The sequence below is a fragment of the Symphodus melops genome (assembly GCF_947650265.1).
Source record: "Symphodus melops genome assembly, chromosome: 5".
Classification (NCBI taxonomy): domain Eukaryota; kingdom Metazoa; phylum Chordata; class Actinopteri; order Labriformes; family Labridae; genus Symphodus; species Symphodus melops.
The window spans coordinates 18,072,973-18,087,348 of record NC_136695.1 but is presented as its reverse complement, the minus strand read 5'-3'; the positions used below and the strand labels follow the sequence as shown (position 1 = coordinate 18,087,348).

The 14,376-nt window shown below is 38.4% G+C and overlaps 1 protein-coding gene and 1 long non-coding RNA gene across 5 annotated transcripts; both read left to right on the top strand.

The window, feature by feature from the left end:
- Positions 1-5,126: 5,126 nt before the first annotated feature.
- On the top strand, positions 5,127-6,508 carry twist1b (twist family bHLH transcription factor 1b). 2 transcript variants are annotated; one of them, XM_079343418.1, is made up of 2 exons: positions 5,127-5,692; positions 5,978-6,508. In XM_079343418.1, the coding sequence occupies exons 1-2, from the start codon at positions 5,279-5,281 to the stop codon at positions 6,014-6,016; spliced, it is 453 nt and encodes a 150-aa protein (XP_079199544.1). In that variant the 5' UTR covers positions 5,127-5,278; the 3' UTR covers positions 6,017-6,508. The 2 variants fall into 2 exon arrangements, with proteins under 2 accessions (XP_079199544.1, XP_079199543.1); XM_079343417.1 differs by having other exon boundaries at positions 5,127-5,811.
- A 1,356-nt stretch (positions 6,509-7,864) lies between these two features.
- LOC306824483 lies at positions 7,865-14,139 on the top strand. Of its 3 annotated transcripts, none has more exons than XR_013779143.1 (3): positions 7,865-8,042; positions 12,621-12,782; positions 14,109-14,139. It is a non-coding gene; the product is annotated as an uncharacterized lncRNA (long non-coding RNA). The 3 variants fall into 3 exon arrangements; XR_013779144.1 differs by having other exon boundaries at positions 14,027-14,139; XR_013779145.1 differs by lacking the exon at positions 14,109-14,139 and adding an exon at positions 13,090-14,010.
- The last annotated feature ends 237 nt before the right edge of the window (positions 14,140-14,376 follow it).

The window sequence follows — 14,376 nt, the reverse complement described above, 5'->3', positions numbered from 1 at the left end:
GAAGCACTATAGTGGATGAAAATAAAGAACCACACCAGACTACAGACATTGTGCAGCTCATCACTGACATAAGTTAATGTGACACTGCATGTTTTAATGCTTTTCACCTGGGCACAGTTGAAGATAAAGACACTGCTGTTACATTCTCAAAAGTTAATTTATTATCCTGTTTTACTTGGAGCATGAGTGATGGAGTATTCCAACAGGGTGGTCTTTGCCAAGTCAGGTATGCTCAATATGTGACACAATAAATTACAAGAGCTAGTTTGTGGGAGCCTGACAGCAGTGTATTAAGAATAATCTATTCACATGTGTATCTTTGTCACCCAGAATACACCTGCAAAGCCCTTTTGGCTGTGGACATTCACTTGTAACCACCATTTGTTCCAAACATGCCATGGTTTACCTTTAAAGTTTTACAATGTGGTGTAGTTTTACAAGTCAGATCCCAACTGGGCTGATATCTATAAGAACCCAATGTTGGGCTGACATCAATTTATGATGAGAAATGATAAACCCCAACATGGGCTGATATAAAATCTTGGTATTGAATTGGGATCCAAGTCTAATCACAATATTTGGTTAGAGTGTACTCCCAACTTTGAAAGTCAGATCCCGAAAGGCCGATTTCAAATCCTAACATTTTGACCAAAGATACCCACATTGGGCTGATCGGTTGTTATTTAATGGATGTAATATGTTAACACTTTCAATTGAAGGCAAAGTGCAGTCATAAAGTACAAGGCCAGATTTCACATGTGTTGGTTCCCTTCTACAGCATGTTTTATCTGCAATTAAAATGCATTTACTATAAGGTTAGAATGGTCTGCAGCAAATAACTGCAATATTTTGACCTTTTTGTTTGTGTTAAAAAAATGTGACATTTGGCCGATTTCTTCAGAGTTCTTCTGCGGATTAGCAGAAGTAACCAGGGCACTGTTTCTAGAAAGTCATGTCGCTGCTCTCTTTTTTTTCACAATGTTATGAGCACCCCAAACAAAATAACATTGTGTAAGTATGTCCACACATATCCGAGAAACAGAGGCCTCCAACTTTGGCATATAAAACCCTACTATCATCACAGATACGAAAAGACTGTAGAGCTAAAGTTTTAGCAGTGGCAAGGGCACAAATGATTCAAATCTGATATTCAAATCTTAAAATCTTCTTGAACAGACAGTAACTTTATGTTGGTCACAAACAGAATTCAGTGATTGACTTAGTTTTTATTGTTCCTCCATTGTATCGTGTTTTTGTTTTGTGAATGAAGTTAAACTACTGTAGTGAACTCTTTCACAAAGCCTTGGAGGAAGCCCTCTGTTTGTTTTGTGTGTATGTCAGTCTGTGTGTGTGTTCCTTTCAGTAAAACAGAGATTATACTGCTGGGATGCCAGGTCTTCCACAGACCCCAAATCACCCTGTGCTTCAAGCTGTGAAAACATACTGGACGTTTGTTGGTTCTTAGTTGCTAATAAGGTGTCATTGTGTGGTAGAAGTGTCTGATATCCCACAGAGTCATTAGGGTGACATGAATATATTCAACAGAAAACACATGCACATATACACATGGGCTTATTTTAATGCACAAAATCTACATTTCATCGACAAAAATGCATACGTTTTACGAGACTCCAGGAATTGGTCAGCTTTGGTCTCTGACAAAGTTCAATTGTGCTCTGTTGCAGGAATAAGGACTTGAAACCACAATTAGAACCTGCAACTTCAAAGCAGCCAGCTTTCAAAGGCTTTCTTTTACAGCAAGCTTCAGGAGACTTGGCTCCTATGTGTCCAGACAGCTTATAAAGAGCTGTTTTCATCCTCACCTCCCAATTCAACACTCCAGATCTACTGTGGCCAACACTCGACCGCTATTATCAGAAATCCCCTGATACGAAGTCTGGATTTCTCTTAGGTATGAGATATTTAAACAAGGAAAAAATGCTGTCATCCACCTCTGCTGGATGACCTTGCTAGTTGTGAGGGGTTGATTAGAGGCTATCTTGGACTGCTCTTTGAAGAACGCACTCCCTGGGTTTTCTCATACAGAGCAGTTTATCCATCTTGGCGAACGGACACTGCACTCATTGCGGTTAAACTTGTAATGGAGTGAACATGAATATCACTGTCAACTGTGGGAGACTTGTACATGTGGAGGACTGTGGTTTGTTATTTCAATAGATATGAGTAGGGTGATAAAGAAACAGTGCCTTGCAGGGCTCTAGCAGAGAAAAATGGACAGGTCTCTGTGGATGTGGATCTGGCACAGAACTTACAGAGTGAGAGCCTGAGTTGTGTCTGCCTTGATGTGACTTCAGGGAGGGTTCGGTTAATGACACTCTGGGGTCACTCATGACTGGTGTGTCAAGTTGCATGAGTCAGTAATGTACACTTGACTTTGTCATAACACCCACTCACCGCTCATTGATAAGGACAAAGGCTTCTTCATCTGTTGTTAGCTGAGCAGACAAACTGCATGGTAAATAAATCACAGTAAAAAAAACACTCAGCACTGTTTATCCCCTCTGCTCATTCTCTTGATTTTCAGGCACTGAAGACTGATGAAGGTTTCGTCTTTATTAAAATCAACACAGGAGGAGTTGTCCTGTGATGACATCATATTCCCGAGAAGCAGCTGTGTTTTTTCATAGTCACTTCAGCAGCAAAGAGCTGATCCCTGCAGAGCAACCTGCCAAGAGATGTAAATGTAGAGTAGGTATCAATACAAGCTTTTGCATTACTCTTTGCCAAAAATACATCATTAACTCAGATGCGGCATCTGGAAATTGGCTGATACTGCTGCTTATTTTTGCAAATCATGATGAAAGACATAAAATCATGAAGCTCAGCTGATAGGACAAGAAGGAAGCCTGAGGGCTCCTACAACCCCCACACTCCTTAAAAGAAAATCTATAAAGTTGAGTCGTTAAAATCGGGCAGAAAAAACAAACGCATATAACAGAGGGGAAAAGACTCAAAAATTTAACTCAAAAAGGAAACAACATTCTACTTATCTACTTTTAGGCGCAGCGCCTAGAAGAAGTGGGAAGAAGTGTTGGATCCATTTACTTGAAAAAAAAAATCTAATAAGTCCTGAATATGAGTAAAAGAACTATTATTAGAATTAGAATTCTTACAAAATGCGTTTCAATATTAAACGTACAAGTTCTAAAAATATACAATGACCTATCTTTATACCCTGTATCATTAACAGCTTAAGTTTAGGGCAGGTGAATTTATATACACATTCAAATTGTAAGCACTGTGTTACTATAATCAAATCATGAAAACTACAAAATCCTTTAAAAGGTATATCAAATCAAACTAAATAAAAGTTACGCCTCGTCTTATATCTGCATGTATTGAACCACATCAATAACTCCAATAAGAGTACGTATTGTAAGTAAGTATCTGTTTGTACAGTACATGTACTAACTTCTTGCTTTTTTTCAGAAACGAGTCAAAATCAGGTGATTTGAGATGTACCTGTTTACCTGTGCGCTGTAGCAGGTAGGGAGAGCTGAGATCAGCACCATGGACAGATCCAGGGCAGGTACTCTCACCTTGAAGAGGCGTCAGCTGCTATTTTTCCAAGCTATTTTGGTCAGCATCAATCTCTGCAGAAATTATAACTTACCAATCGTCCAAGCTTAAATATTTACATTGAGTTTGAAGCAAAGCGATGTACGTAACTATGTGAACTTTTTTCACACAATAAAAGTGGTAATTACTGTGGCTGAAGGTATATTTTTTATTTAATAAGAAACACTTAAGCACGCTTGTGTTTCCCCTAGAACAATACCTCACTCTCAGACCTCCTCAAGGATGTAAATGTTCACTGGTGTTGTGACCTCTGACCCTTACTGCCCCCCTGTTTCCTGAACCAGATGCTGCTCCTGTGGACCACAGGCTTCTCAACCTAAACAAAGTAATCCTCCACTAAACAAGATGGATATTGTATCACCAACCAAGTAAATACCAGAGGCTCTTAAAGACAGAGCTGCTCTCTCTTCATGTCTGAACCTATGAGGGGAAAGATGAAGTCTAAAAGTGTTTTATGTCTGAACAAAGAAACTTTATTTTACAGTTTCACATAACCTTTGTGGAATAGCACTGTATAGAAACACATGCCAATCTTTGGAGACTATGATTACAGCATACAGGAGTTCTGCAAAGAGAATTGTTCTGGCTGCATGTCAGAAATGTATAAAGATTGGGGTTGTAAGTTTCCTATACTGTATGACAGTCCTTTGATCTTGTACACAACTAGGATGGAAACACAGTCAAAAATCCATGTCTACAGGGATGTGCCAAAGTTGCACAGTACTTACTGTAAATAAATGTTTAGTCAACTATCTGAGATTACAGCAAACATGTATCACAAGTTTAAGAGAAACTCTGCCGATATGTGGAGAGAGGATAGAAACATTTTGTGTGCTTTCGTACTTACGAGAAATGCCAAGCTGTAACAAGTTACTTGAAACTAAAATGGCCTTTAAAAAGTCTTTAAATGTGACTTGACTTGGCATTTTAGCAAAATTTTTGCGCAATGCATTCAACGTCTGCTCACTTATGACAACAAAAGTAAAAAATTGTTTTGTCAAAACCTCTAAATCAGTTCTTAGACCATTAACAAGAGCGTTAAAGCTCTACACTGAGTAGGTTCTTTTAATTCGCACAAATGCAATGAGCTTTAAAATAACATGTAGGCTACTATTGTACTTGTAATCACACCTGTGCATGACATGGTAGTTCTTGAAATGTACATCAGATCAACTATACGTTTTATTTACGTTTAATCAGGTTTTTGTTCAAGGATTTCTGTTTGTCGCTATTCAAGGTCAGGGATCCAGAGCTTCACTGAAATAGACTACTTTAAATAAAGAACATTAAAAAAGTAAGAATTAGTATTATGTTTTCTACTGCTTCAGTTTAAAAAAAAGGATCATGTTTTTATTGTGTTCTCTCCTCAGACTCTGTATCAGGAGGTTTAGTGATAGCTCCTCTGTTGCTCCCACCCCCTCTCCTCACGTAATTCATCTTCTTAGCCAATCATGTCCTTCCCCCAAAAAAAGTTTACGCCATGCAGCCTATAAGAAGAGCCTAAGTTTCTCAAGTATCGGAAAAGACTTGTCCTCCCAGGATCCCATCTATGGATACTTCGATGTCTTCACATGAAGACAGTGGACCTACAGGTGGACCATAACGCCGTGACTTCATGAGAGGGAAATAATTTTTTGGGGGTGGACACTTTTGTGGGCGCCATCTACCCAGAGTGGAGATGTCTGAGGAGAACCTGGGGGAAGAGTCGGGTAGTTCGCCTGTCTCTCCTGTGGACAGCCTAAGCAACAGCGAGGGGGAGCTGGACCGAGAGCCGAAGAGATGTGGGAGGAAGAGAAGACCGAGCAGGAAGAACGGGGAGGACTCAGATAGCCCTACCCCTGGGAAAAGAGGGAAGAAGTCTAACAGCAGCAGCCCCCAGTCTTTCGAGGACCTCCAGTCGCAGCGGGTCATGGCCAACGTGCGCGAGCGCCAGAGGACTCAGTCTCTCAATGAGGCGTTCGCGTCGCTCCGGAAAATTATCCCCACTTTGCCCTCGGACAAACTCAGCAAAATACAGACGCTAAAACTCGCAGCAAGATACATCGACTTTCTGTACCAGGTGTTGCAGAGCGATGAGCTGGACTCCAAAATGGCAAGTTGTAGTTATGTGGCTCATGAGAGGCTGAGCTACGCCTTCTCTGTGTGGAGGATGGAGGGCGCTTGGTCCATGTCAACATCTCACTAACATGTTGACAAATTATGCCCTAAATGGTACGCTTAATGTTAAGACTTCAAATGCATAATCCAACCTTGACAACATGCGATAAAATAACCCACTAGAACTATTTGTGCTCCGCTTCCATTGTGGACTTGTGCAACCTGAGATTTCTGCACAGTTTAGTGATAAGTAGCCTAATGCATTTTTTTAAACCTACAGGTGACTGCTGATTCTACTTCTCAATTTCTGACGGGATAAATCTGGAGTCCAATGCTGGATACATGGGATCACTCCATTTGAACCAAAAAAACAAAAAAACCGACTGATTCTTTTTTCTTTTGTTCCAAGAGGCCTGATAGGGTCTTTCAGCCATTTTACACCATAAACCCCTCATTCTGATGTGTTTTATGTTGATGACGACGAATGTTAAAATAACTTGTGTTTTTAATGCATGCCTTTGGGCTTTTTTTCCTGGGTTTACTCCGAAATGCATTTGAAGGATTTGTTGTTTGGTGTGAGACTGTCAACTGGTGGTGTAGCTCACATTACAGGCTGTCTGCGTGGATCAAACCTGTGCAAAATAAATACAAGTATTTTCAGATTACATTTATTTATTTATTGGTAGGACGTGTCACATTGAGGAAAACATCCTGTGCCTGAAATAATCAAATACATTCCTATTTTTTATTATGGCTTTTTTTTTGTAAATGTTTGTACATTTTTTTGCATTAAAAAAAGATAACGATGAAAGTGCTTGTTTTTGAATTTTTATGTACCGACTAAATCTCATTTAAAAAAAGTATTTTGTATTAAAAATAATGAAACCGGGATTTGATGGACAAACTAAAATGTAAAGACAATAAATGTTAAAATTGACCTTCTTGCATGAAATACGTGGACTAAAATTCACATGAGATTTTATTACAAAAGCGTCAGTCACTTGGGAAAACATGCGAAGTTATTGTTGGCACACTTCAACACGTTGGAGACAAAAAGCTACAATATTATAATGTGTTACATGTCCAAAGTAGAAAAGGGAATCTGGATTTGATACAAGTGTTTCTTCATTTCAAACTTAAACCAACAAGTAAGAGCCAAAGGGAACACTATAAACGTAGATTTCAAAAAAAAAGTATTGCAGCAAAAAAGAAAGGAAAAAAGAAAAATCTGTGGTAGAAAAAAACAACAACGCTAGTCTGTATAAACTTGTTCAAAATTCCATTTTAATTAAAGATGTTGTCTCCAGGTTCTCTCTCTCTTTTCCAGAGTTTGTTTACAGTTGGATTACGGACTAAACCTTAAATTCACCAATCCAAGTTAATCAGTCACACTAGGGCCAACCATGCTCGCAGTAGCCTATACTTCGGCATGTTAACAAATATAAATCAGTGATTTTTCTTTCAGATATTGCGTTTCCTATTTTTCTGGTTTCAGCAGAAAACTGCTTGCCAATTTCGAAAAAACGATAAAAAAATTACAAAAATCTTACATTTTGTAAACCAGCCAATTTTAATGTAATAATCCCATGTGAATGTGTGTTGCACAATATATCGTCATAAGGCTTTGTGCGTATTTGCGCATGACACATATACAAAGAGGCTACCCGATTATTGTCACTAAATAAATCTTTCATAGCGTTATCGTGCCGTGATTGATCAGTGATCTGGGAAAGTGTTTCTCACTGTCCACAGTGTGTATCCGTTTGAAGGTGTGTAATTGGCTTGCGAGGCATGTATGGAATTCCCAGATGTCTATGAAATTTAAGGAGGAGGCCGTGAAGGTATAGGCTGCAGGTCAGTACACACACACACACACACACACACACACAGTCTATATCAATAAACATATTTTCTTGAAACTCTAACGTTTGAGGAATTTTACTCATTACTATTAGCTGTGACCTATTAGTGGCCTATAAAAAAAAGTCCAGGTATTCTTTAAAAAATATATTTTCAGAACTTATGCAACAGGCCTAAATAAGTTTCCTCTCTCTTTCTGCAGCAGAGAAGAGTTGGCAATTGACACGATGTGGAGGCACAGAATGAAACCTATTTAGAACAGATGTTAGTATTTTTTAAAAGTCACGTGAAATGAGCAGATGTTCAGAGTGAGCAGCCTTGCTGTGCGTTAGTGCTCTGCAGGCAGAGGGAGAGCTATGAGGAACTTTGCGTTCACATGTTCGACTCTGCAGTTTTATAAAACTATTTAACTCTAAGTTTGATGACGGATTTATAGAGGGACACTTGGGGGGGAATTCTACTGAATGGACCGCGCTAAGAGAAAGGTAAGCTGAGGGGGGAAAGACAACATGTCTGCAGCACTTCTTACTGTGAAAATGTGAACATGTTGATTGTTTCTTTGGGAAGTGATAGCTGTATGTGAGGTTAAGGGTGTGTTTTTTGTGTTGTTGTTGTTTTTACAAACGGGCCTACTGACGTCGAAGCTTCAGACTTTGAAGCTAACTGAACTTGCGTGTGTGTATGTTTGTGTGAGTGTGTATGTATGTATGTGTGCGTGTGTGTGTGTGTGTGTTTGTGTGTGCGTGTGTCTGTGTGTGTGTGTGCGTGTGTGCGTGCGTGTGTGTGTGTGTGTGTGTGTAAATGCATGTGTGTGGGGCGGTATAGGGAGGAGGCTTGGAGGAGGGAAGAGAACGATAATTTATCAGCCAGCTATTGGGAGAAAAAGAAATGCATGACACACATTTTCCTCTGACTGAGTCTGAACTGTGTCACACATGGACGATAAGTTGAGTAAAAAACAGTGACTAACTTAACTGCACTATCAAAGTACTCTCAAACCCCCCAACCTCCCCCTGCTCTGTACAAATATACACACAACCAGACAAAAAATGTTTTCAAGTGTGAGTTGCTATAATTCCTATCATGTTTAAATAGCTACGTGATTTGAATTACTGCAAATGTTGTCAAACACATCAATGTTAGTCTACTTGTTGTTACCATAACCTCAATATAGTGGAATAAATCAATGCATTTGTTTTGTTTTTTTGCTTCGTTTTTTTTTGGGATAAACCCGTTAATTGGCTGGCGAAAAAAAAACATCCGATACTTAATCTTGAGAAATATGAAATAACTTCTCGTTTTTGTCGCGAGCAGTTCACGTACACAACGTCCACGTTGTGCATGACTCGTTTTTAAAAAAATCAAAAACGGTATAATGTTTTTCGTTCGTTACTTTTTCCTCCAAACTGCCTCCTTCGTTAGCCCAAGTGTATTTCTTACCACAGAACGGTTTAAATGTGTTGTTTTTATTATCTTTTAATTTAGTTTTAAATCTTCCTTCAATTTTGTGAAGTTCCTGGTTTCTCTAATAATAATTGGAAACATCTAATAATTTCAATAAAACTTTTGAAGTTTTTAAAATGATGCTGCATCTAAACGTTTATTTCTAAGTTAGCACACGGAGCAGGTGCAGACTTTACAGTCAGCTCCAACACTCCAAGTGATTTTCCAGATTTTTCCATGTTGAGCCTCAGTGAGACATAAAAAGCTCTCTAGTTGATAATCAGCCTTTTTCTGGCCCACACACAGTTTCATCCACACCTTTAACAGTACCATCAAAACAGAGAGATTGAAACAGAGGCTATGGAGATCAAATGAGGACGTGGAGCTACATTTTAAGGAAACAGAAGAAAACGGGCATTTCTCCTGCATCTGTAATTTTACTTTTGAACATATATATATTTGTATCTATAATGTTCATGGGGCAATTGTATTTTTAACTTTTAAAAAGTTTGATCAGTTAAAGTGCACAACAATATTGAAATTCAGTTAAAAGCACATTGCACACCATCCCTTTTGTAAGTTTCCAAAAGTTCTGTGGACACGGTTGTTATTTATATGAATGATAAATCAATGTCTTAAAAACTGGAACTTGAATTTTGGTACTACATGTAAATCATTAGTGGTGTGTGACTGCCTCTATCATACCAGTATGCCATAAATAAGACTAAGGAGAATTTTCAGCAAACAAAAAAGGTAGAGGGAACAAATGAAGATGTTTTCGTCTGGAAAATGATTTAAAAAAAAAATTGTGAGCAGACAGCTGTGGTACCTGTTTGGTCCACTGTTCTTTAATGCACCCACCTGCAACGGTATACGTTTTTTCACTTTTTCACAAAACAGCAACATAAAATCAGACATCATAGATCAGTGTCAAAAAATAAATCCCTCTTTGATCTCTTTGATAAAGTATGACAACCATTAGGAGATTTTACAAAACCAACATGTGGTTTAATCTATTTCAGTTTGAATTTTAAAAAGGAGAGAAAATCAAGTCTATGAGAGTCAGGTTCATCTAACATTTTTGGCAACTGAAATGTAACTGGAAGTTTTGCAGGCACTTAAAGAATCCTTTTTTATAACAATAATACATTTTATTTGTAAAGCAAAGTGAATCTCAAAATGCTACAGAGTTTAAAAGAATAAAAGAGTTGTTAAAACATAAAACATCTAAAAGTGAAATTAGCAGAAATTCTGTTCATATCAGGCTGCAGGTGTAATTTGTTCTGTAAGCTTTTTTTTTGTTCAAAGCCTGGAGTAAATCAAAAACCTGGAAGTGTTTATGCTTCATATTCTTTTCATGTCCCTATGCCGGTGTGTTTCTGGGAATTCTTTGTGCAGACAGTGGGAAATTCACTTTGTGGAAAATGAGACAGGATCAACTGTACTAAATCCCCCACTAAAGATGTGCGTTAAGAAATAGTTTTGGTCTTTCTTTTCTACTTAATTAAGAAAACAGAATATTTTTCTTGAAACCATCACAGATTCAACTCTTACAAACAAGCGTGTCTCCATTTCCATCAGAGTCAAATAAATTGTCTCTCACCGCACATTGAAAAGAAATGCTGTATAAGCATGAGAAACATTTGTGTGCAGGTTCAGAAACATTTCACTTTTTAATTAAACTGACACCTTTGTGCTCATAACTGAACATAGCTGAATGTTCCAGGGGTTGACAATAATTAGCAAACTAAAATTTACTATTGTATGTTTGTTCTTTCTGGAAAAACTCTCCCTGTTATTTATTTCTCACATTCAAAAGTAGAAAATCGATACTTTATTCAGTTCCTGATTAGGAGTTCAAAGAGCACTACACGTCACAGGAAAGCATAACGCTCGGAAAAGTTGAATGAAACTTGAGGTAAATAATCACTAAGTGGCAATGTTAAGCTAAAGGAGGACACAGCAGACTTAATTGATGTCTCTGGCTGATAGAGAAATGTTAACTGGATGCTTAAATAAACTTGGCTGAAGGATTGTGGACACACACTATGTTTAAGTTGGCAAATTACAGATTTCTGCCGTAAATGAGAAGTCATGACATGTCAGTGTTACATCACAGTGAGAGGCTCATGAAGAATGATGCCATGATGAAGGCATAACAACAACCTTTATCCAGTAACATCCTTTGAATCTTCAGTCCAAACGTGTGCAGTCCTTATTTATACCTCTTTTTTTTTTCATGTGTGCCACCCAAGTTGCAGACAGACATGGATCAGTGTTTTTACGGGATACACAATGATGTCACACACAGGAAAAGGACTGGAGAAGGCTTGGCACCTTCCAGAATTGGCCCGATCCCCATTGGCTGAGCAGAAACATTGTAATAATAAACAGGCAATCAGAAGGCAGCGAGAGCATACACAAAGGCATCGCAAAAGTTTGCAGATAATAAAAGCGGATTTTTTCACCCGAGGAGGGAGATTATTTGTGTTCTTCAGTTGTCCATAAATAGAGGGCCTCTCACAGGAAGTATAAACACACAGACGGAGTGGAGGCGTGTTGTAGTCCGATGCAATTTTCAAACATTAGTGTTTATGTTCAATCAAAATGGAGAGCATATATAAATATAAAACTGTAGAGCCAATTTGGGTTGAAAATCACAGGAGTCGTTTTTGAGGACAGAGTGAAAAAGAACAAATCAGCGCAGAATGTAAACTTTGTGATGAGTGCAAACCACATCTCTATCCTGTCCCAACAGAGTGAAACATTTTTACATGTGCATGAATTCTGTATTCTTTTCTGAAAATAAATACAATGCGTTTGAAGTATGTCACAAAAAGTTGTGAAAAGTGACGTCTCGTCTTGGATGTGATGAGATGCAGAAGACAATCCCTCCCTTATTGGAGCACTCAGTGAAACATGCTGTCTTTGTGAATGACTCGAGGGGTTAATTTGGCTCTAATGATGCAGCATCCCTGAGGGCGCTCCTTTCCTCCCCGGGTATTAATCCCATTGGCTTCATTAACCTGCAGACCTACCAGTATTCAACCAACAGTGAATACCAGGACTCTAATGTCACGCTGATAAATGGTGTTACCGAGAGTTACAATGACTTCCTTATTCGCTTACAACAATCCGCTCCTATTCGATTGAGGGATTTTTTTAGCAAGTAGCATCTTCATCCTGTCAGTGCAGGGACGATTAAAATAAGCACAAAAACTTGTTCTAAAACAAAGTGGTGGTTGTTAGCCATATTAGGACGATACTCAACAAACTTGAGTATACACACTTCAACGTGCAAGTAGACACAGCGTTAAAAATGGAACTTGAGAAACATACAGTTCATCTAGGTGGCTATGGTAAGCAGAATTGGACATAATTCGTGCCAATTTGCTCTGACACTCGTTTAAAATCCCCTCCTCTCTGTCAGCGAAACTAAAAAGGTAATTTGTTACTGGAGTTTACAGTGCAGAAGATTGTGTTTACCCTTCACAGGCTTGAGAAGTACAAAATGGAGAAAAAATAAACGGTGTGGTTGAACTACTCTTGGAGAATAAGCAAATAAGATAAGAATTGTGGACGACTAACTCAGACATGTGTTCCCTTGCCTGTCATCCCAGCAGGACGTCTCAGCAGAACATCGGCTGCTCACAGGTCAGGCACCAGGATACTTCAGTCCAACGATGGAGGAGTCACCCCGCTCAGAAGAAACACATGAAGACATCAGGAGCAATAGTAACAATATGTCAAACTAACTTGATTCGTGTTTTCAAGCAGCTATGGTAAAGATTTTTAGATAATGTTGTCATGTCATTGCGTTTATATACTTTGTAATATCAAAATAAAACTCGCTCACTGATTGCACAGGAACATTACTAAAAAACAGCATTACAGTTTTACAGAGTTGTGACGTATGCATATCTACAAATTGCAAATACAGACAAATGCAACCAATGCTCCTTTTTTACGAAAGAGATATATGAGGGGAAAACTTCTTCAAAAGCAAAAATCTGTCTGAGACCCCTTTAAAGAGCCACATGCTAATCTGAGCGTAAGATAACATGAACCTCTCTTATCTCGTCTCATCAGTGCTGGCTCATCTTCCACAGCAGAGGTCCGGCTGTTTGTGACCTCAGTACTAAATCAAGTTCAAAGAGGACCACTGGTGTTTGGCAGATATTTTTCCATCAGGGCAGAGAAAGAAGAGTGTGTGTTTGGTCGACCTCTGACTCCCTCTTTGATTCACAGATCTTTATGACCCCTCACGGAGCAGAGTGACAACACTTAAAGCTTCATTCAGAAACACTGCTCAATCTGATAAGATCATCTGTTAGACCAGTAGGGACTCCAAAGTGTGTCGTGGAGCTGTTTTCAGTGGGTGACGACAGTGTCAAAAAAAAATAATACTGCAAATGTATTTGGTTCAGTTTCTTGCATCTGTCACATGTTTTGTAACGTCTGAGATCCAAACTGCGTAGTTTTTCAACAAAAAAAATCTGATCAGTTTAAACATTTCTGAAATGTCCGTTTTTTGACGGAGGTGTTGCTGGTCGGTCCAGAGGCTGGATGAGCTGAGAACCACTGTGTCAGAAAACTGACTAAATGTTTAAACTCTGGTCCCTGGAACATTTTTGTTATCATTTGAAACCTTTTTGTAAACTGTTGAACATTAAAATGTCCTTTGGGCAATCACAAAACAGTCTCACTGTAGAGTGTAAAACTGAAGTAACCATCAGTTGTAAGTTTACTGCAAAAAAGTTAATTATTTGATGATTAAAGTCGATCTAAAAGAATACAAAAAGCTTAAATATTGTCTGAAAGATCCCATTAAAACTTCTTGCATGACTTTCATACCTGCTGTCTGAAGTGGCCGTTGTGAATTGTTGACGTGACTTTTGGTTTTATCCTGTTTATGTGAAAGACAAAATAAAACTTTAATCACAGATGCAATGAATCATATCCCTTTTTGTCATTTGTACAACTTACTTAAAAGATGTTTGGCAGTTATTGACTTTTTCTTTCTTAGAACTATGAATAAGATGTTACACCCACGACACGTACTGTGTGAAAGCAACAGCTAAAACTGGGTTCTGCTTGTTTTGCATCAGAAAGTCTGCTGACATTGTACTAAAAAGAATGTTTAAAGAGTGAAAGAAAAAAAACATGGCACGTTAACTTTCCATGGATAAAGGCTGAACACAAGAGAAAATCATAAAAGGAAAAGAGCACTGCATTGACTTTGTATCACAACTGTATCATCACATTAAAACAAATGAATAATCTGGGCAGTTCAGACTGCAGTTATTACACAGTAAGACAAAATATAAAGTGTAAATAGAATACACTTTGCATTAAAAACCCCCATCGCAAACAGAG

Bases quoted from the DNA above. Each gene is read 5' to 3' on its own strand.
- twist1b (XM_079343417.1), top strand. From the start codon at position 5,279: ATGTCTGAGGAGAACCTGGGGGAAGAGTCGGGTAGTTCGCCTGTCTCT.